Source organism: Genypterus blacodes, unplaced genomic scaffold (assembly GCF_046128005.1).
Source record: "Genypterus blacodes isolate CSIRO-AG114 ecotype Tasmania unplaced genomic scaffold, CSIRO-AGI_Gbla_v1 ptg000067l_1, whole genome shotgun sequence".
In the NCBI taxonomy this organism is placed as follows: Eukaryota; Metazoa; Chordata; class Actinopteri; order Ophidiiformes; family Ophidiidae; genus Genypterus; species Genypterus blacodes.
The window spans coordinates 9,921,864-9,943,365 of NW_027466879.1; the positions used below are offsets into that span (position 1 = coordinate 9,921,864).

At 41.3% G+C, this 21,502-nt stretch overlaps 2 protein-coding genes across 4 annotated transcripts in view; both read right to left on the minus strand.

Moving 5' to 3' along the window:
- Window positions 1-16,986, minus strand: part of vps13c (vacuolar protein sorting 13 homolog C) — a 56,607-nt gene extending 39,621 nt beyond the window's left edge. Inside the window, exons 1-12 of one of the 3 annotated variants that reach the window (XM_076156299.1) lie at window positions 16,638-16,986; window positions 14,397-14,440; window positions 13,104-13,146; window positions 10,954-11,049; window positions 10,554-10,586; window positions 7,790-7,891; window positions 5,970-6,079; window positions 5,540-5,599; window positions 5,284-5,343; window positions 4,955-5,035; window positions 1,414-1,471; window positions 311-438 (exon numbers count right to left, since the gene is read on the minus strand). In XM_076156299.1, coding sequence (XP_076012414.1) covers window positions 311-438; window positions 1,414-1,471; window positions 4,955-5,035; window positions 5,284-5,343; window positions 5,540-5,599; window positions 5,970-6,079; window positions 7,790-7,891; window positions 10,554-10,586; window positions 10,954-11,049; window positions 13,104-13,146; window positions 14,397-14,440; window positions 16,638-16,737 — 915 coding nt within the window. In that variant the 5' untranslated portion in view covers window positions 16,738-16,986. Of the gene's footprint in view, window positions 1-310; window positions 439-1,413; window positions 1,472-4,954; window positions 5,036-5,283; window positions 5,344-5,539; window positions 5,600-5,969; window positions 6,080-7,789; window positions 7,892-10,553; window positions 10,587-10,622; window positions 10,738-10,953; window positions 11,050-13,103; window positions 13,147-14,396; window positions 14,441-16,637 lie in introns of those variants that run through there. The other 2 variants (XM_076156301.1, XM_076156302.1) reach the window with 2 other exon arrangements.
- A 1,770-nt stretch (window positions 16,987-18,756) lies between these two features.
- Window positions 18,757-20,384, minus strand: LOC143004835 (C2 calcium-dependent domain-containing protein 4C-like). The gene has a single exon (XM_076155991.1). The coding sequence runs from the start codon at window positions 20,171-20,173 to the stop codon at window positions 18,824-18,826; it is 1,350 nt and encodes a 449-aa protein (XP_076012106.1). The 5' UTR covers window positions 20,174-20,384; the 3' UTR covers window positions 18,757-18,823.
- Window positions 20,385-21,502: the final 1,118 nt, after the last annotated feature.

Sequence of the window (21,502 nt, forward strand, 5' to 3'; positions counted from 1 at the left end):
AGAAAATTCCAGGTTCTATTTAAAGTCTCATTAATTGTTTACTTAATACTACTATTACTCTAGTAAAGACAGAAAATCTATTATTAATTGAAATTTTTTTTGACATTTTTACTTGATTCTTAAAATGCTGAGAAGAAAGAAACATTTCACAAAAGTAATTCTACAAAATAAAGCATTATCTACATACATTTACGATTCTGTAAGTTGTGGTGGTATAGCAGCAGTAGGTGAAGTAGTGTGTGTGTGTGTGTGTGTGTGTGTGTGTGTGTGTGTGTGTGTGTGTGTGTGTGTGTGTGTGTGTGTGTGTTACCTGGGCTTTGGTCATCTCTATGCCGATATTCTGAACCTCCAGGTGCACGTTGGCTTTAGGGGATTTCAGTTCAGCCTCTGCGTTTGGGTTGAGGCAAATCTTGGCTGAGGCAAAGATTGGCTTGAATACTATCGTCAAAGAAAATGAATACAAATTAGTAAAACTCATTATCACAAGATCACCAATTCCATTTCAAACCCTGCAGAACAGACAGGCTGCGACTCAAACGAAGAAATAACAATACCTATACAAGAATATACTGTATGCATGTTCAAACTATTTACACTGTTTGCTTCTTTATATGCACAGATGGAATGATATACTAAGATCAAGGACTTTATTGAGTTTGTTAGTCATCAAGTCAACTTCTCCTGCACAAGTTTAACCAAACAATGGGTCTGAACATGAAGTATGGAGTGAAGGGATCTGTGTTTAAACAGGTATTCCCTGAAATTAGAAATCTCACAGCCTATCAGCAGCAAAAGGACATTCACACCCTGGTAAATATTACATAACTGCAGAATGTCTTATGGGGCTAACAAAACAGTAATACCTGTGCGCATGTGTGTGACAGGGGACAAGTGAACAATGGCTCCCAGAAGGCACGGAGCAACAACACAAGGAGGGCATACACATCAAATATAAGTACAAGTACAATTTGCTAGATTCCCCATTAGACTATAACATAGCATCTATGTACAGTATGTGTGTGTTTGTGTGTCACATGAGCAAGTTTCACCTGTCCTTGCTTCTTATCTCAGTTCCAAATAAGCCACACGATCAACATCAACATTTTCAGCTACTGAAATGAGCCCGACGATTATGTGCAGGATGCATTAGTCTCTGTTCTCAATTATCAAACGTATGAGACAATCAGGGTATGTCAAGGGTGTGTGTGTGTGTGTGTGTGTGTGTGTGTGTGTGTGTGTGTGTGTGTGTGTGTGTGTGTGTGTGTGTGTGTGTTAAACGTGGGTCAGGATGAAAGAGGAGGATCTGCATTATCAGACAGCTTGGTGCAGATCAAACAGGCGGAAATATAAAGACAAGCCATCTGAAGCACATATTGGCCATCTTTCACATGTTAATGAGTGCCATGGACTCACTGTACTGGTAGTGAGGAAGCTCCTGGTCCTTGGTGCTGATCCCTGACCTGAGCTGCTCCTGCACAGAACAGAAAGAAGGAGGAGGGTGAGGATGAAGAATAAGGCTACATGTTGCACGCAGGTATCTGGTTTATTTTCCTGTATCAAAGCTGAAAACAAACAATTTCAGAGGGAAACATAATGTTCCCTGGAGCCACAACTACAGGCTTCTTTCCTCCTTGCTTGTTTTGTTCATTTATTCCTAGAGAGGTTTCTCTTCAATCTAAGTCTCTCTACTCCATTCCCCCACTCAACTCCATCCTCCCACTAGCATCATCTTGCACTCCACTGCAGTTTGCCCAACTTCTGTTTGCACTGATCATTTCCATTTCACTTCCGTTTTGCACTAAGACTCCTTGAACTATTTATTTACATATTTATTAATTTATAATTATATTTAGTATATAAAGTATATATAGTGTATATAGCTTATTCTGTATATATTCTGAATATATTCTGTATTCTGTATATATAATAGTACACTTTTGCACTTCTGGTTGGATGCTACTGCATTTCATTGGCTTGTACCTATACTTGCTCACTGACAATAAAGTTGAATTTTATCTAATCTAATCTAATCTAAAAATCTAAATCTAATCTAATCTCTTTTAAGGTTCTCGCACAAGGAAAATACATTGTTCTAACTACAATATTTCTACTTGTGACACCAAGCATGAACATCCACACATCCTCCACACTATAAGGACAAATTATGCAGCTTCATACGCCCTGGTTATCTGCACGCTTCCTCCTTGCTTCTTGGATGAGCATCATTCAACCATTAAATAAGTGTGATGCTTGTGCTGTCACGGCTGTGTTCCAGTGACGAGTCCCCATTCACGCAAACCCCATTTTTCACTCAATTAACTCTGTGAATGAGACCGAGCAGAGATGGGAAAAGGGGGCAGAGTGACGTTTACAACTTTGTGGGTAGAAGATTTTATGAATGAATGCTTCTCCTCGGTGAGCATTGCATTTACACCTGGATACTTGGTGACAGAGATCCCCAATGCGAGCGTCACTACATACGTATGTGGTGTGCCAGATCTACTGTTCCGCATGCATTTGCACCTTGCATATGTCATATGTGACCTCATCATCTACATCAGACCCTTATTTGCAACCTTTCTGTGTACCCTGCGGGAGTCTGTCAATATCCTTACTGTTACATTTTTGTCATGTTTTGCTCTACTCTCGCGTTCATTCCACTGAGAACGCGCTTCCTTCACCAAACCACATGGTTATCCTGTTAAATCCATCTTGCAATTATTATACAATAATTCAGTCTTAACATCTTATGCAAGTTTATTGCTGTGCAGCGTCAGACACTTCTTCACACACACACACACACACACACACACACACACACACACACACACACACACACACACACACACACACACACACACACACACACACACACACACACACACACACACACACACACACACACACACACACACACACACACACACACACACACACACACACACACACACACACACACACACACACACACACTCTAATGCTTGACCGCCTGGAGCAACCACCCACCATGAATCAATTAGGTCCAGAAAATGTGTGTGCGCTCCTCCTGCTGACATCAATAGTAGCGAGAGGGATTTTTTTAATGACAAATCCTGGATCTTATTTTATATTTTGACCACTGATTAAACCAACTGATTAAAAATTATCATGAAAAATGTTACCTGGTGTAATATTCAGCACTTGATTGTAATTTACAGTTATCTAACAAGGGACAATTCACAAGACCTCTATTGCACCAGAGCAAACTGAAATCTAATTCTCACGTGTCGTCTCTAGGTGAAGGCCACGAGTGACGCACAACGACGCAGTATAAATTTACACAACAAAATGCAAACAATAGATACAGAAGCAAATCAAACAGCGTGTAACCGCGTGTCATTTACGCCCCAGGATTATCACAACACTTATTAAGAACCAGGTTGTTTGTAAGGGACTCTGGGTTGGACTGAAGGATTATAACGATTGATTGATAAGTAGTGAGCCTTGCATAGGAGGCTCAAACTCAAACTCACAGGTGTTGCAGCTGTTTTTTTCTAAGAAATAAACCTCTGCACACTTCCAACACACTGCCAACAATATTGGAGGTAGTCCAAAAAATCTCCCAAGGCTTTACATTCACAAAACTATTACACTAACTTCTGTTTAAGGTTCAGGACTTATCATCATTTTGAGCACAGGGTTCTGTATCAATGATCAGTAATTAATAAGACTAAATTGATCAGACAGTCAGGCTAAGAAATAACTAACATTAAGAAATCAATTAATTTCAACAAACATCAAATTAAATGAAAGGCATACGTTGCCTCTGAATGTTTATAAGCATTAAGCTCTCGTGTGTTCAGTGTACATGTGACACAGACATTCATATTCATCACAAATCCTCCTCTTCCTCTGACATTTCCAGCTCAGAAACATGATCCACTCTCAGAAGAATAAACACACATCCATAAATCCATGAGCACACAGCAGCCCCAGAACATGATGCAAAAGGAGGACGAAAAAGATCCTGATGAGGGGGAAAGCCAGATTATGGACACAACATACATACATGTGACAACACGTCTGAAAAAGTGTGGCTCGAGATAATCTGGACATTTCTCACAAATCTGTCAACAACAGACTTATAAGAATCGCTTCAAACTGGAGGAAAAAAATCTGCCACTGCGGAGAAATCAGTCCAACAACATTTCAGTGCATGTGCTCTGTTCCCACGTGAAACTCATGTCACATGTAGAAGACACTGAGGCTCTTCATCCACACTTCCTCTGTATCCTGATCTCTGCACGGATCTGTTCCACGCACACTGCCAAACAGGATGTGCTGTGTGTGAATGTGAGCACTCCCTCAGTCTGCACACTTGTCAACTACGTAATAATGACTGATTGTTGATATTAAGGCCTCAAGCTTTCGTGCATCATTTCCAAGAAGCTCTCTGCGTTGGTAAAAATTTCATCTGCGGTGACACCACTGACAGCAAACAGACTTGCTATCAACATTTGGGTTTTCAGGAATTTTTTATATATTATTGTGAATTAATATCATATAATATTTGCAATACTTAATGAGCACAAAGCTATTGAAATTGCTACTGAACCAATGCTTTCCTCTTAATCCATCTCCCTCCTGGCCTATAAACAATTTTTTAAATTTCACCTTTATTTTACCAGGAAAGTCCCATTTGAGATTAATAATCTCTTGAATGGAGTCCTGGCCAAAATGAGCAGCTATACAAGTTTGACAAAGATTAAAAGACAGCAGAAACACAAACACAAACCAAATAAAAATACAACTAATTAAGACAAATTGTCCTTCTCAGAGTTGTTTGAAAAAGATTTGAAATGCCAAGAGAGACCAATCCAATGGTTTGTCCTCCTCAACGACGACGGCTTTCATTTTGGGAATTGGCCTCTAAGTCAGAAAATGATGACACACCACAGGTTGAAAAGAGTCTTACCACAATGTCTCCCCAGGATCCTTTGTAGAACATGGGGCTGTGGACGTTCCAGTAGGCACAGAGACACTCCAGACGACCCAACTGCAGAGAGACAAACAGCTTTAGCACACACAAGCATGTCCAGGATTTTATGTTGGTGCCTCCTTTGTGGAGGTAACGACACCCAGTTTTAAGAAATTAAAGGATTAGCATAAAAATAACAGTGAGGAAGCTGTGGAGATAAAAGTGGACAAGCTGAGAACAGAGGTGTACTGAATATGGAACACGGCCTCCTTTCACTGAACATTGTTTAATTTGTTTCTAAGGTGGTTTCCAGATGTCACTCGTACCTTGTAGATGATCTTTGTCGTTTCATTCAGGATGCACAGCTTCCAGTTCTCGTCAGCCGTCTGCAGAGAAACGTCATCCATGCATCAATATCACCAGATAACGAAAACAAACATACATTTTCTGTATTGCTGCTGTGTATTTTAGTATTGTGTGACTTTATTTCCATCAAAGTTATATATCTTCATTATAATTGCTTCATAACCAAATGATTTTGTTTGCAAAAAAATTGTGTGTGTGTATGTGTGTGTGTGAGACCTGCAGACTGAGCTCCCCGAGGGTGACTCCCATAGACAGGGGGCGCTCTGGGTTTGACAACTGAAAAACACACAAAACAAATAACAATTATACAATGCAACACATCCGTTTGTGAGCCCTTCACTGCCGCAAACCATTGATCTATTTATAAAATAAATTGAAAATGTTTTCAAATGTCTAACCTGCATATGGATCAAATCTAAATCTAAAACGTGATCATGATGCCTGGCTGATGGTGGCCATTGTTTCTGCAGGGTACCTGTACTAGATGGGTGCTGAGTGAACTTCATGATGCTAAAAAGGCTTGCATTTCCTGAAAATTGTCCTGAGATGTGTATGTGTGTATGTGTCTGTCTGTCCGTCTGTGTGACTGTGAAGCAAGGTAATACAACAACAACATCAACAACAACAGAGAAGAAGAAGAACTCACGTCATCCTCGTAGCGGATGTGGATGCTGCTGATCTTCACCTGCAGGTTCTTGATGACCTGAGTTGCCAGTTTCTCCACAAACGTGTCCTTTTTCTCTTCTTGAGGTTTTTCTGAAATTGCATATAACGTCATATTGTACATCACCATTCATTAACCACTGGGGTCGTGAACCCACAGGAGTTCGCCGGATATAGAGAACCTGACTGGTGGACATTACTTTGATATGTCCTTATGATAGAATTCTAATTAAATAACTTGTATTGTATCCTTTGAAAAATTCACTAAACTGTGTGTGGTATCTGTTAATAATATCACATCATCGCCACTTTACTTCAGTCATCTCCGCATAATCTCTTAAAATTAACCTCTAACACCAAACGTTACGCAACACCTTACCTTGTTTGTGTTCATGTCGTTTGAACTTCCTGAAGCCTTTTTTGTGCTTTTTAGCTTTTTGAAGTCCTTTTGGGACTTATGCAGCATTAAAGGGGGAGACCGGTGTTAGTGGACAGAAAAGCCAGGAGAAAGAACAGGCACAGGGAGCAGGAAGCATGCACATCATACACACTCTGTACGTCTAAATATATCTGTTATCTGTATCTAAATACCCAACTTTCACTCTTCTCCTTACTTAGTATAAAGCGAACGGCACCATGTTTTTTCGTAAAAACTGTGTATTAAAGACTCAGACCTAACATTGCAGCTACAACATTTCCGCTGCCACACACACAGACACACGCACACACACAGGTGGATCCGACCTTTCAGAATAGAGTCCATTTGGGGCTACAGAAATGCAACTCATGTAATAATGCATGTTTTGAAGGTGTAATGAAACACACACATGCTATAAATGGTTTACTCTGCAGCTCAGCAGACAGGAAGAGACTGTGGAACCACTGTGTTCACATGGTGTCATGAAAATTGTTTGGTTTTGATGATACTATCGTGCTGCTGATCATCTGCTTGAAGGAAACAGGGTGGTGTGTGTATGTGTATGTGTGTGCATGGGTGGGTGGGGGGGGAACCTACCGTTCTGAGAATCCTTGTACACAACGCTCTCCAGATTGAACAGCAACTCTCCTGTCTGAGAGGCTATCAGCCCACGCAGCATGGACAGCAGAGACAATGTTTATGAAAACAATTCATCCATACATCAATCGATCAGTCTCCTGTTTAAGAGGCTAATGACCAATGAAGCATAGACAGGGACTTTGTTAATTATATGTCTATCCATGTGCCTCTGCATCAAACCGTCTAATCCGCCAACCCATCCAATCATCCACCTCTTATCCGTCTCTTCTATACATCAATCGATTCTTCCTTTCACCCATCCATCAGTCTAGTGTCGATGATGAGTGCAGTTGATTACTGTACTGAAAGAGGACTGCTCTCAAACCACAGCTTGTCCAAAGCATGACTCATTGACTGATGTTTGGAAGCTTGTTGCCACGGCGATGAACACAGTTGACTAAAGGTCAGGCAACAAATGCAGTGGCCCATCAGCTCAGTGACCGGTCTGAAAACACATTCAACTCTCTCTCTCTTATATTGAGTGATCATTTTTTTAGTCTGACAGATTTAAGAATTAGAGCTGCAAACCAATTTCTAATGTATTGTGATAAAGTTAACTACTGTCAACCACAAAGCAAAAGTGGGAACAAAAGAAGGAAAGAAAAAGCAGTAGATGTTAAGAAGAAGCCACCAGCTCTGCCTTCCCAGTTCTGTAGTAACCTGTGCCAACCCCCTTTGCATTAAAAGGGTTTGTTATAGTCTGAGGTCAAAGGTTAGGGATCAGGGGTCGGTCAGGGCCTCCTCACCTCTGCGTGCTGCCATCTGCAGTGCCTCTTCAATGCGCTGCAGCTCCTTCTGCTTGTTCTCCTGTAGGTAGCGCTCCTCTTTTGCTGCATCATACTTGATTGCTTAAAAAACAGACAGCAGACATATTAGGGCAAGTTTCTGCTTTTCACCGTGACACTGCAGTTCATGAAGCAGACGTACAGCACTTGATCATTACACACCCATATGTTAATGTTGAATAACTATTTCTCCATTCATCTTTTTTCCACCACTTATCCAGGTCCAAGGAATGGAAGCAGCATGTTAAGCAAAGATGTTCACCTCAGCCACGTCCTCCACCTGATTGGATATATAAGCAGCAAATTCTGGCTCTGCCTCATGATCTACCAGTTGCAAATGAATAATATCTCAACAGTGAACAAATCAGGTACTAAACCACCTCGGCTGCCTCCTTTCAATAAGGAGGAGCAGCAGCTGTAATATACACAAGCTCCCCCAGCCGTGAGCTCCTCACAGCTGTTTGTCAGTACACAAGCAGTTTTATATGTCTATAATTCCTGTCTGGGGTAATTATTATATTTAAAGTAATATTTTGAGGTGTTATAACTGAAAAAAAGAAGAAGATTTTATTGGTCAGAAATGTCCACAGGCCAATGCAGTGCTTAGCAAACACTTGAATTGAGTGAATTCAGACTCCAGAGAGTTAACGGTGAATCAGCTGATGTGCTCAGGTTTTTCCCTTTGAAGCTCACACGTGCTCACAATTAATGTTCTCTGTGATGCAGAGCACTGAGTTGTTATGATCCCAGCGACCATCTGTCGTGCGCGTGTACACACACACACACACACACACACACACACACACACACACACACACACACACACACACACACACACACACACACACACACACACACACACACACACACACACACACACACACACACACAGTTAGCAATTAGCTTGAATGAAAGGCAAAGCATGTGTTTGTCTTCATGGACACCTCTATTTTCAAATGTGTTGGTCTATCTAATGTATTCAAAGAAGAAAACATTTGTGTGAGATTTGTGTTGTTGCTCCAGGCAGTAACGCATTAGATGTGAGTGTGTGTGAGTGAGTGAGAGTGAGAGTGAGAGTGAGAGTGATAGAGAGTGTGAGAGAGAGAGAGAGCGAGAGCAAGAGAGAGAAAAGGAGTGAGAGTGAGAGTGAGAGAGATGTCACCGCGGCTTCTTCAGACCGGTTTAACCGCTCCTCAAACCACCCTGAAAACATACAACATTCATTCTACCTGAGGGAAGCACAAGACCGACATGCCTGACCTGCTAATGAGCCGATAATAATGCACATGGTGACGCGAATGCTCCATTTACAGATCAGTGATTTTATTGCTGTCAAAACTAGATGCTCTGGGGTTGAATACCTCGTTTATCCACAATCTCACTGGTCCTCCGATCATGTCAATACAATCCCAATCAGCATCTGTGAGTTTTCAAGGAGAAGCTGGTCCTCAATATGAAATATGATGAAATCTTTTTGGCCTTTATTAATAAAAAATTTACAGAGAATAACTGAGGGGTCTGTTATCTCTGCTTGCTCTTGTTTCTATTGTGGACATGAGCGCTGGGTCCTCCTCAGTATAACCAAAACCCTTCCAACATCTACTGTGTTGGCAAAATGAATAAGGAAGCAAGCTTATCTTTTTAAACTTAAACTCAAATTAGATTATACAAATGAAACATTAGTCATTTAGCCACTGGTGTTACATTAACAGATAGAAAAACATGACCATCCCTTGAACAACGACAAATTCTGCAAATATACTATTCAATACATTTCAGTGATAGTTCTGCTTTTCTGGTTTTGTTATGGGCTGAGTCAGCCTGGGGGCCGAAGTGTAAATGCTTGTTATTTTCTTAGGGCTTTTCCTTTTAAAGGTCTTACATAAGCCACAATGCTATTTCTTGTATACAATTCCCTGGATTCTTCTGTGAAGGCAATTTCCGTGCGCGCAACTGCATCCTTACTGGTCTAAACGACCCACTGCTATATTTAGCAGTCATTTCCCTGTATTTAAATATCAATTGAATATCAATGGCTCTGTGTGTGTGTGTGTGTGTGTGTGTGTGTGTGTGTGTGTGTGTGTGTGTGTGTGTGTGTGTGTGTGTGTGTGTGAGACAATGACTGATGATTGATATGATGATCACTTATTGTAAATGTGTTGTTAGTAAGTAAGATAGATTGTTAGTAACTAGGCTTAAACCATATACCCATATTTGCTTGAGATTTTATGAAGAACAAAATTTTCCAAAAAAACACTCCCAGAATCTCCTGAGATGAGTTTGTAGAAACCAGAAAACAGCAGCTTCTAGGGGAAAATCCCAGACTTACAACCAAGAAACACTTCTTTGCTGTGGGGAAATATATTGCTCGATTACTACAAAGATAGAGCTGTAAACAGGGCTGCATGATGTCTTCTAAGTTTGCACAAATGTAAATTAAGCGCACAGATTAAATAGTTAGTATTTCATGACTGAATTAACTGAAGGTTGTGTATATATAACATGCCTATATAGCTGCCAACAATGTGACTTGTACAGAAGTGAGTATGAAATTGGGTTGGTCTGGATTTGTGCACTTTTCTGGGTCATTTTGCAGGCTATTCAGAATTGGATGTTACTGGCCATGTAGAATAGTATTATTATTATCATCACCATAATCAGCCCTGACAAGAAGAACAGAGATTCGGTCAGACAAAAACCTCCACCTAGAATAATGACAGCTTACCGTTGTACGGACAGGTTAACAGCTTTGATTCAGCTGGAACACACACAGCAACACTTTGAAAATACACACCTTTGCACTACAAACTGTCGTGAAGCTGAGCGGTTCCATGTTCAACCTCCTTCAGTCTGAGGATGCTCAGAGGATGACGGTCATATTCAATAGGTGGACATAGTTGGAATCGCTTAACAGCTTGCTCAGCTTCCATAGATTAACTGAAAATGCTGAATTAGTGGGCGGGACCTTTAAGATGGTTTCACTCCACTCAAATGTCTTCTTCAGCACAAACTAGTGCCGACATGTAACCACATGGAATTGAATGTCGTCAGAAAAGCTAAAAGCCAGCGGGAATTTTATCACTTGTTGGAAATATGATAGCAAGATGAATCAAAGGACCACTTACTTGCACCAGGGACCACTAGAAGATACAGACCGTCCAATGTGGCAACGACAGCATCGTTATAGAGGTTCGTCCAGGGAATCTTCAATGTCAGTTTACCTGTAAAATCAAATGAAAAGTTAGCAAAGATCACTCCAAAAATCAGGTATGAGCCAAGACTTCATTGTTCATTACATAAACAGTCCACTGACGAATGTCTTCATTATCCAGATAATGAGCTCACTTGTTAATGCAAGGTGTAAATGCGATCCGAGTGCTATTCGATCTGCCTGCCGTCATACCTACAGTATGTGATGAGCCTCGCATTGTGATCCCATTTCTGCCACAAGTGTCCAGGTGTAAATGAAATGCTTACAGAGGAGAAGCCTTCATTCATAAAAGCCGCCCACCAGTTGTAAATGTCTCAAAGGATCAATCACTGATACAAGGACAGCCACAGCCCAGACATAACAGTCACTGGTTATTGAATGAATGAATGAATGAATGAATGAATGAATGAATGAAGATTGTTCTCTCAAAAATAATTTAAACCTGAGACTTTGCTTGGATTTTTTTCAGAGAAAATTAGTAATTTCAGAACATGTTGTTTTTTTAATTTGTTTATTTTTAGCAACATCTGTATGGCCAAGAAGATGGTAAAAAATGAAATTACATTACATAAATCTCTGAAGGTCGTGGATTAAAAGTGCTGAAGTCCGCCATGGGTTCAATATTTTGAAAACTGTTCCATCAGCAGTGTTCTAATTCCGAGATTAGATTGGCCATTCTAAACAAGCCAATGAGTGAGGGCAGAAGTTCACGATGAATGAACCCAAACTTGACATGACTTGCTTGTGTTGTGCATTTCAAATCAAATACTCATTTGTGCATCATTGAATGGAAAATATACAAGAAGTTTTCCCAATTTCCAATTCCGATTCCCAATAGTTTCAGCAAGGAAGATTATTACTTTACACATTATTGATATAGGGGCTTCACACGGGATCAGGATTAAATATGAAATCCAAAATGGCTAGAAATCACGTGACGTCTACAGGTGAGAGTAGTTCTGTGCAAATATGAGAGACGTCAGTTCAGATGTCATGAGTTCTAACATCCACAGGTTTTCCTACAGCTGCAGCAGAAGATGATAATGATGACGATAACACCCAATCAAATATTTCAAAACTGGACAAACAATTCCAGCAATGGTGTGTTTCAGCCCGAGACCTTTGACAGAGTTATTGTCTGTCTAGGTCTCTGTCAACAAGTAGAGCCAGATTTAGCCCCAAATGATGTCACCCTGATGGACTCTGATGGACTAAACGTTAAGCAAACATCTATAGAGTCGCCAGGCAACCTTAGCTTCAACCTCCAAAGGTAAACGGGATCAGTCGGGAGGCACGCTGTAGCTGTAGACTGAGCTGTAGCTGGTTAGCGGAGCAGAAAGAGATGCTGTGGTGACTCATCACAGTCTGAACATGTGCTGGAAAGCTGCAAATCAATATCATGTTCAATTTGAAATGTACCTTACTAACGCTAAATTCACAATTTCTTAAGATTTTGATGGGGAAAATTCCATGTTTTTACAAACCACAAGGAGTTTAAAGAGAGTAAAGCCAGAGCTATCGATTTTAAACAAGTCAGGAGTTTTCTTACAGCTGAGTGATAAAGAATTTTTTTGGTCATTTTGGTGCGTCTCCAAAAAAATCCAAACTCAATGCTTCCAAGCGAACATACGGACCTCCGCGGGGTGTGTAAACCTTTTCACCTCTGTTAGCAGCTGTACTGTAGCTATCAGTTATTGCAGAGGCAGTTGAAACAGAAGCTAGCTGATAATGTTATCCCATAGCTGTGGGTACAGATGACCTGGATTGGTTCACACACCCTAACGGACACTGCACTAATGACAAAACAGGTAGTGAATGTCATTCTTATTTCGGCGTAGGGTTATGTAGTTTAAACAACTACATGGCCATGTTCATACAAAACTGAGAACTCAATACTGGTTGATGAATCCCATCCTTGGAAAGCATTGCAAAGGTTTAAACAAAATAAACCCTGAATGAAAATTAGAACATGTAAAACTGGATAATAAGTTCCTGTATGTATTTCCCAGGATTGCCTGAACTTGCTACAGTGTAAGATCCACACACAGAATAGTAGATACTCACCGATTTGTCCAGCTTTGACTTTGAATGGAACGTCAAACTCACTCTGTAACAAAAAAAAGCAGAGAGGAAGCAATCAGCTGTAAGTCTCAGCATGATGTAATATGTGTATGTATGAGATGTGAGACTGTAACATGTACAAAAAATATGAATATAATATGCCGTCTCATAAAGCATTTATTAAACTCGCTCCATATGCTCCAAAACTATAATAAAAAAGGAAACATTTAAGTGAATAACATCTCTGGCTCCTCTTTAACTTTGTGTTACTAGTGTGATACATTTAAACAACACAGTCCCCGCCGGCCCCCGACCTGGTTAGTTTGGCTTGCGGCTTGTGTGATGAATCAGCTGCTCTGTTTATATAACACCTCCAAGGATTTCACACTGCTCGGCTTTCAGATTGCTTGGCACTCATGTCACTAGAACAGCGAGGCCACAATCACTGTCTGTCTTCTCGGCAACAATGAGGTGAAAACATAGAGGGATTTAAAAAGGCTGAATTTGATCCAGACTTGAAATAGGATATACACTGGTAGGAAAACAAGTTGGTTAACCAACCTGTTCACATAGCTTATTATCCGCAAGGAGGAATTTTAGAGCATTCTTCCCTACAAAACTACATCATGAACATGCTTGGGATCTCTTGAACATCCCTCCTCAGCACAGCCACAGCATTTCCTTTGGGTTACAGTTAGTACAACCAAATTCTGTTGATTGCAGTGACTACCATTAAACCAACCTGTCTAGGCCCTGAGGCAGCAAAGCAGCCACAAACTTGGCTGTACCAGGTATTGGGTTTTGGTTGCAGGTGTGCAGTGTGCTGTGTTTCCTTCAGGAATAGTGTTGCACTTTTCTGCCAACCTTACATGAACAGAGAGCCGGATTCAATTGTAACAAGATGTTTAGTGAGGCAGGGCACCTATACAACTCCAATCTCAATCTCATCTAACAACAAATCATTTCAGACATCATCAGACGCTTACAAAACCTTTTTTGAATCTAGACTGGGGACTTTTCAGTGATGAATTCAGCACTGACATGGAGACAGTCAGTCAGTTTACAGATTATGATTGTCTATTATTGTGACTGTGTTAAAGATAACACTATATTTGATGAGTACTAAACAAATCCAGCTGATTCCAAATGACTCTCTCACGTTTCCATGCCGACCTATGGACCCTTTGTGTATTGACTGTGTTGTACATGTACATGTAGTATTATCACATATACACAACAAAATCTAAAAGTTGATCTTTTTTCCCCCGAACTGCTCCATCTTGTTATAATACTTACCAAAGCATTTTCCTTTACTTTTAAGTTTTCAAGTACCACATTTCCTGCAAAAAAAAGAGAAGAGGAAGGGTTCAATCAGGTGAGACATTAAGCTTCTGTCAGCAGCTACAAAGGTCAGCACAGGCGGCAGAAAATTCAGATAAACCCTGTGATTTTCAATGCTGGTAAAGCCTATGTGTGACAAAATCGGTCATGTTACGGTGACATTTAGGCTTTTTGCAGCAGCTTCTTGTTTATCTCACAACAGAACCTGTGACTGAAGTCTTTGGCTGGCTGACAAGTAGCTTGGCTGCAGATCAGAGCTGCAGGGTAAACCTTGTGGTCTACTGCTGAAGACTGTTTAGGGACAGATAATAACATAATAAAAAGAATAATATTCTAAATCTTTCTCTTTGGTGTAGGTTGTGTTAAACTTTCAAATGATTTATCTTTTCTGATTAACAGATTCCACTTTTCTAATAGCACATCTGTGATGGATATTATGACTTAGCTGTGAAGGTACTGTAATAAAAAATATATAATAAAATAATAATAAAATATACATAAATATTTATTCATATATATATTCATATATATATTCATATATATGCTCAATAATCATATATATAATTGCTCAATAAAGTATTTGTGATCAAAATTAGTTAATCTACTCAAATGGAGTTTTGAGGTTGTCTTTGAGAGCGTGTCACTTCCGATGTGAGCTGATAAAAACACCTTATCAGATGGCTCCTCTTACAATGAGGAAATTACAGAGCTGTCAATCAACAGGAAATACTTGCAGCTCCGACCTCACACAGACAGTGTCTTCCCTTTATGACTTTTACTTCCCTTTGTAATACTCTCCGAAATCCGAAACTTCCTTTACAGCTTCCTGACCCTGCCGGAGAGTTCCAACAAGATAAGGGGAAACTCCCAATTTACCTTGACAAATCAAGCAAAAATAAGAGACCTCGGGAAAGCCATTGCAAAGCTCTGCCGTAACAGGGCAGGTAGGAAATAGGAGCCATGGGTGTGGAGGCAAAAGTTCAACTTAAATAGAAAAGTTGGCACAATAGAAACCGATATAACAATGGAGCTTTGAGCCTGCAAGAGGATCTTAAGTCCACAACAATGCAGTAAATCCAATATTCAAAAAGTCAGAGAGCATGAAAAAATGATTGGCCAACCTTCTTTCATTTGAGGCTCGCACACATTGTCAGGTGTTTCTTACTGACAGACCTATGCGTTTTCCTTATCTTAACACTTTCTGCTGTACCTTTCCTTCCTACACATATAAACAGAATACACCTGTGTTATCTAGGTGGTAAGACAGTGGCCTCCCTGTTTACTGTCTGCTTGGCCTTTTGCTGCATGTCTATTTCCTCCTTAAATAAGGATTAAAGATGAAGGATTAAGGGGGCAACATGCTCCTTCACCCATAAGATCCACAGCCAAAACTGTGACCAACAAAAAACAAAACAATACATCAGTCTGCCAGTAATACATGTTTTTTTTTTGTGTTGCACTTTTTATTGCATCTAACTAAGGGATCATGAGGATGGGAGCGTGGTCCTTGGACGTGAAATAAGGGTTGATGTTGAACGTTACAAACACATGTGTAATAGTAATGGTGTCACGTTAACAGCCCTGTGTGTCTGACAGCCTGGGGGTCAGAGATGTTTGTGTTGTGTTCGACCCCGCGTTTTAATGAGTGACGTGAGGCGTCAGGCGGTTTGTTTACCCCCGCTGCTAGCTCAGCACGAATGTGACGTTGTTTGACAGGAAGACCCCCTTTGACGAACCCCGTAAAGCTACCGAGCAATTTAGTAAGAATGTAATTCCAGTCAACGCCCAAACATGAGGCAAGAGTAATTGGGGTGTGTCCTTAATTATTCATATTGGCAATTACATTCGGCGTGCATATGATGTATATGCATGAATTCTGGTTAATAATAAACCCGTTTTGTGACAAGTACCAGTCGTTTGTTTCCGCGGTTTTCGGTGTGTTATGGTGAGGAGGGACGGGGGAGGAACGTGGAAAGTTATTGCTAAAGTTGGTGTTTGCTTGACAAAACAGCTGTGTCATGGGTTTGAATGCATGCCGATTCACGGTGACAATGTTGTTATTTGGCATAGCGTGTTGACTTATGTTTCAGCATGCCCGATAATTCAGGAAACATTAAATACTCAAGAGTATAACGGAGTCTGGCCTGACCTTCCTTCCGTTTTAGTCGGGCTACATGCTAGCTGCTGCCGCCTTACCTCCCCAGATGCCGATCTTAAGCTGACGCTTGTCCAGGTTCTCCACGTAATCTCCAATGAACCTGTTCAGCAGGTCGCTGACTAGGGACTCGAACACCATGACTGAACCCACCGAGCTCTACCCTCCGAAGGGAGAGCGCCTCGGTCTCTACTAGCAGCTTAAGTTCGCGTTTGCAGGTGTCAGAAGATAAAGAAGCTAAAGCTGAAATGACAGAACGGTGAACTCTGGGCTCGATTGCTCTGTTTGTTCTATTAGCGCTGTCTGCCCGTTGACCGCAGCGTGTCAGAGAGAGAACATCGATTTGGCTGGAGGTGAGGATCAGGTGAGGATGACTCATGAAGAAGGGTGTGACTCCGTTTACTTTCACTCTGACCACACACACTCCTGATATGTCACTCAACTCATTCAACACTTTATAAATATCAGCCGACAAATGTATGCTCATATTATTGTTATTCAAATTAAATTACTGAATTGTTTAGTATATACTGCACATGTTGTTTTATTTTTTAACGAATTGATTAAAACCAGGAAATGAAACTCAAATGTGGAAGAATTTTCCAGAACCTCTCTTGCTTGTTTGAATCAATCAACCAATTTATCGTGTATTTATTTTTTGGTTGTTGTTTTTTGGTAGAATTCTTGTAGTGTTTTGTTTTGTTTTGATTGGTCAACAGTTAAAGGACCCTGATTGCAAACATCATTCCGCCCATTTTGTCATTAGAGTGAAAATGAATTTGTCTACCACACTTTACCCCTGAGATTCCCTCCTTTGCACACACTTGACTATCTCAACTGCCTCCAATTTCCTAATCTGCTACGTGTGTATTCATACTACATTCCATTCAAATTAGGGAGCTGAAATTTCCCTGTTGAAAGCTTGGACGCACAATTCAACACCAAATGTAAGGCACATGGCCGAATGTTAGAGACTCATCTTCATATTGGCTACTGTATGAATACCTGAAACATTATAGAGTTTTAATTGCAAATTACAATAAAACAAGAGGAACACACACAGTCGTATTCTCCTTCTTGTTCAGTCTGTTTTGGTGCTACCATGTTGACCATCCTCAACTGGTGTAGATTGATTTGGTCTCCAGTGTCATCGCACTTTCCTTGATCCTGAGCAGGATGGAGTGATGGTCAACTATTCTAACCAGTTTTCAGTTCTGTCTTTTGTCCCGATCTGATGACCTTTAATGACAATGGTTTGCCTCCCTGCTTGTTTTGTTATGTCTGCTCATTAGTAAATATTGCTTCACCTCTTGAAAGCTGACAACAATACAAGAGAAGTACTTCAAAGTTGTGAGGATGGTAAGTGAGTCACTGACTCTGTGAGTTGTACAGGATGCAGATAAACGTGATTGAAGTGCAATGATCATGTGCTTGCTGGCCTTAAAATGTCCCCTCTTCCCAAACATGAAAAGGCCGGATGAGGGCAATACCAATATTTTAGAATTCCTGACAACAAACATCAAAAATCTACCTGTCTGTCAATCATGTCTGTCTATCATTCACAAATATTAATCCTAATGTTTTATTTCCTGTTTATCTCCATACATGTTGGACTAATTTCTGAAAACGTTCTTGTTGGGAATGAATCTGCCTTTTTAGAAGTAAGTAACGTGCCATGTAAAGCTTACTGCAACACCTCATGAGTTAGAGATTTCTGTGCTTGGCTCATTACTTATCAGTCAATCCTTTTAATCCTTGCATCGACAACTAGTCTTATTGTGTTAAGTGAATTTGAATATCATATATTTTTCAGATGTCACACACCGATCATGGTCCGTCTTTGCTTGTTTAGTCATTTCATTGAACTTTGTCCCACTAAAAACTCCTGATCTCTCCTTATGTTTTATTGCTCACAGACTCCATATTGTGTGCGTCGTTTTGTACACCTTTCTCCAAAATGTAGCTTATTGTGACTTGAAAATCAGGAAATAGATCAGCCAAGCGTCCCTTGAGTTTAAAGAGTTCATGCATAAATAAGCGCTATGTTACCTTTTAATCTCAATAAAGTGAGGCGTTCCTACCATGGCCTCTGTCTATCTATTGCTATCAACACCAACCAAACAAAGTCACATCCTCAACACAAATCTTGTTATGATTTTTAATAGATTTCTTTCAGAACTTTAGGATGTATTAAAAGCAAATATAAAATATTACAACAGATAGATTTTTATGCTGTTAATAGACTGTTCAACAAAAACTCACAGTCTCCCAGAACATAGTCTCTTTTCATGCTGGACATCTTGTTGACAACTTTAAAACGCAGAGACCTGTTGCTGACATCTTCCTCACAGATGCCGTCGAAGAAAAAGTCTTCATTAAAGATGGGGTTTCGGCTCCTTTTGATGACTGTGCTGCGCTGTTTCTGGATCTTTCCAGGCAGCAGGCACACACTGACATTGCAGTGGATGCTCTTGGGGTCCACTGTCATGTTGTATAGCCCCTCTGCACTGATCAGCCTCACCCTGAGTCTGAGGTTGTTGGGGCAATATTCAGCCGACACGCGCAACCTCCCCGACCTCCCGATGGGGACAAGGTTCTCCTTCATCACCCTCTCCCTGCACATCATGATGTCTGTGGGGATAACAGATTGAGGAGCCAAGGTGAAGTTGCTGGAAGGCTGCGGCTCCATCAAACCGTCTGTTGAGGCCCTCCTGACAATGTTTGGGCTGTTGTCTGTAGAGCTGCCCTCATCTGTTGATAGGGAACTGTTCCTGGCCAACATTGCTCTTCTGACAGTCCAGGACAGCAGCTTCTCGTGGCTCAGGGCCTTCAGGAGTGAGGATTTGGGAGGATTTCTTGCCAACAGAGGGGAGTTGAAGGGGGATGAATCGGTGGATGAGGTGTCACTGTCCAGAGCTACCTGCTGGTGGAGGGCTCTGATCCGGGGCGACTGGAGCCGAGAAGTCAATTTGTTCAGGCTGAAGAGGGCATGCTGGTTAGCAGGGGGAGACGTTCCAGAGGAGATATAGGGCGCTTGGTTGTGAGGAGAGCCCAGCAGGAGTCCACAGGAGCTTGGGCTGTTGTGGAACAGAGACTCCTTCCTGCGGGTATGAGGGCTCTCTAGTAAGGTGCAGAACCCATAGCAGGTCTGTGCTTTGGCCAGGTGGGGCAGAGACAGTGCTGCCTGGCTGTGTGGGTCAGCATTGGTGCTCTCTTCATCACTCAAGCTGTTACTACATGGCTCATCTACATTTTCCACCTGGATGATGTGAGGGCGGAATGGTTCCCTGGCTTTCACCTCCCTCTCTGCACTCTCCTTTTCAGCTAAACCCCCCTTTGGGAGTTTGCTCCAGTCCGGTGTCTTCATCTCCGGATGGGTAGCGATCTTCGGGGGTATGATGAACTCTGGGATGGTGTTTGGGGTGATGATGTTAGGACACAGGGGGGATTTCTTCCTTTTGTCCTGTGTCGCTTTATCCCCAAACATGACATCTGCCAGCTGGATGCTGTACTCCACAGGGAGGGCAAAGTGTCTCTGGTCCCCAGAGGCTCGGATCTGATCCCGTAACAGCCACATCTTGAGGAAGGACTCTTCTACGGGGTGCTTGTGGCAAAGTCTGCAGCGGGAGTCGTCACTTGCAGATCGAGTCCAGCACAACTCAAACCGAACGTTGAGTCAAATCCTTGTTGAATGTGATATTCCCAGAGCTCAAGAGTCTTTTTATGTCAGCAAAGTGCCCTGACAGTGAACAAGCTATGAGTGATGAGTGGGCTGATGTGAATCCTTTAGCTGCTGCTGAGAGAGTATGAGTTTGAGTGAGGCTGTCTGTCTGTTTAAATACTCTCTCTCTCTCTCTCTCTCTCTCTCTCTGCATGTGTGTGTGTGAGTGTGTGTGTACTTGAAAATGATTATGTAGGATCATGTTCCCCCTCAGGAGCAGGAGTGCTCCCTGGAGGCTCACCTGGGGCATTACAGGGTACACAGGTTCAGGTACTCCGATTCATTTTATTAAGTGATGTCCCATGTCTGTATGCTCACGGTCACGGCAAATGCTTTCTTCAATAAAAATATACCACAAAAAAAAGTGATACTCAAAATTATTTTTCTGTGATTATCGTGTCATTTACACTGACATTGTGTGTTTTTGTAAGCTGTGGTCCTTTTTCTTTATTCATTCTCTATATGCATGTATGACAGGGTCACAGGGTCACAGGGGGCTGGAGTCTTTCCCAGCGGCCGGCGGGCAAGAGGCAGGATACAGCCTCGACTAATTGCCAGTCCCATTTATACCTGTGGGCAATGGGACTTTCCAAAAGAACTACTTCTATAGCAATTGCAAGGAATTTGAGGATGATGAGGTCTGTGTCTCATCTATGATTTTAATTCTGATCTAAAAAGGATTCTTACAGCTGACCTAAATATGGAATCATGGCAGCCAACGTTCCTCTTTCATTTTAGTTGCAAAGAAACTGTGCCGTCAGAGCTCCACCAGCAGGTGTCAGAAGACTGCAGGAGTACATGTTCAGGAGAAAAAGAGGTTTAGATAGATAGATAGATAGATAGATAGATAGATAGATAGATAGATAGATAGATAGATAGATAGATAGATAGATAGATAGATAGATAGATGGATGGATGGATGGATGGATACATACAGGCACGTGGAGGCAGAAAGGGAAAAAACTAAAAGGGAAGAAATCCCTTCCAAAGCACCGAAACACCCCCTAAACCAACAGTCACACAACCACCACATTCACACACCCCCATCCTGGTCCGTCTGCGATAAATAAATCAGTGCGTCCCCTCATAGTGTATTTGATTTTCCCTAGTTTAATAAAAAACATATTTTGTTAAGTTGACGTGAGTCGAGTAGGATTCCAAAGATGGCAATATCAGGAGAAGGTT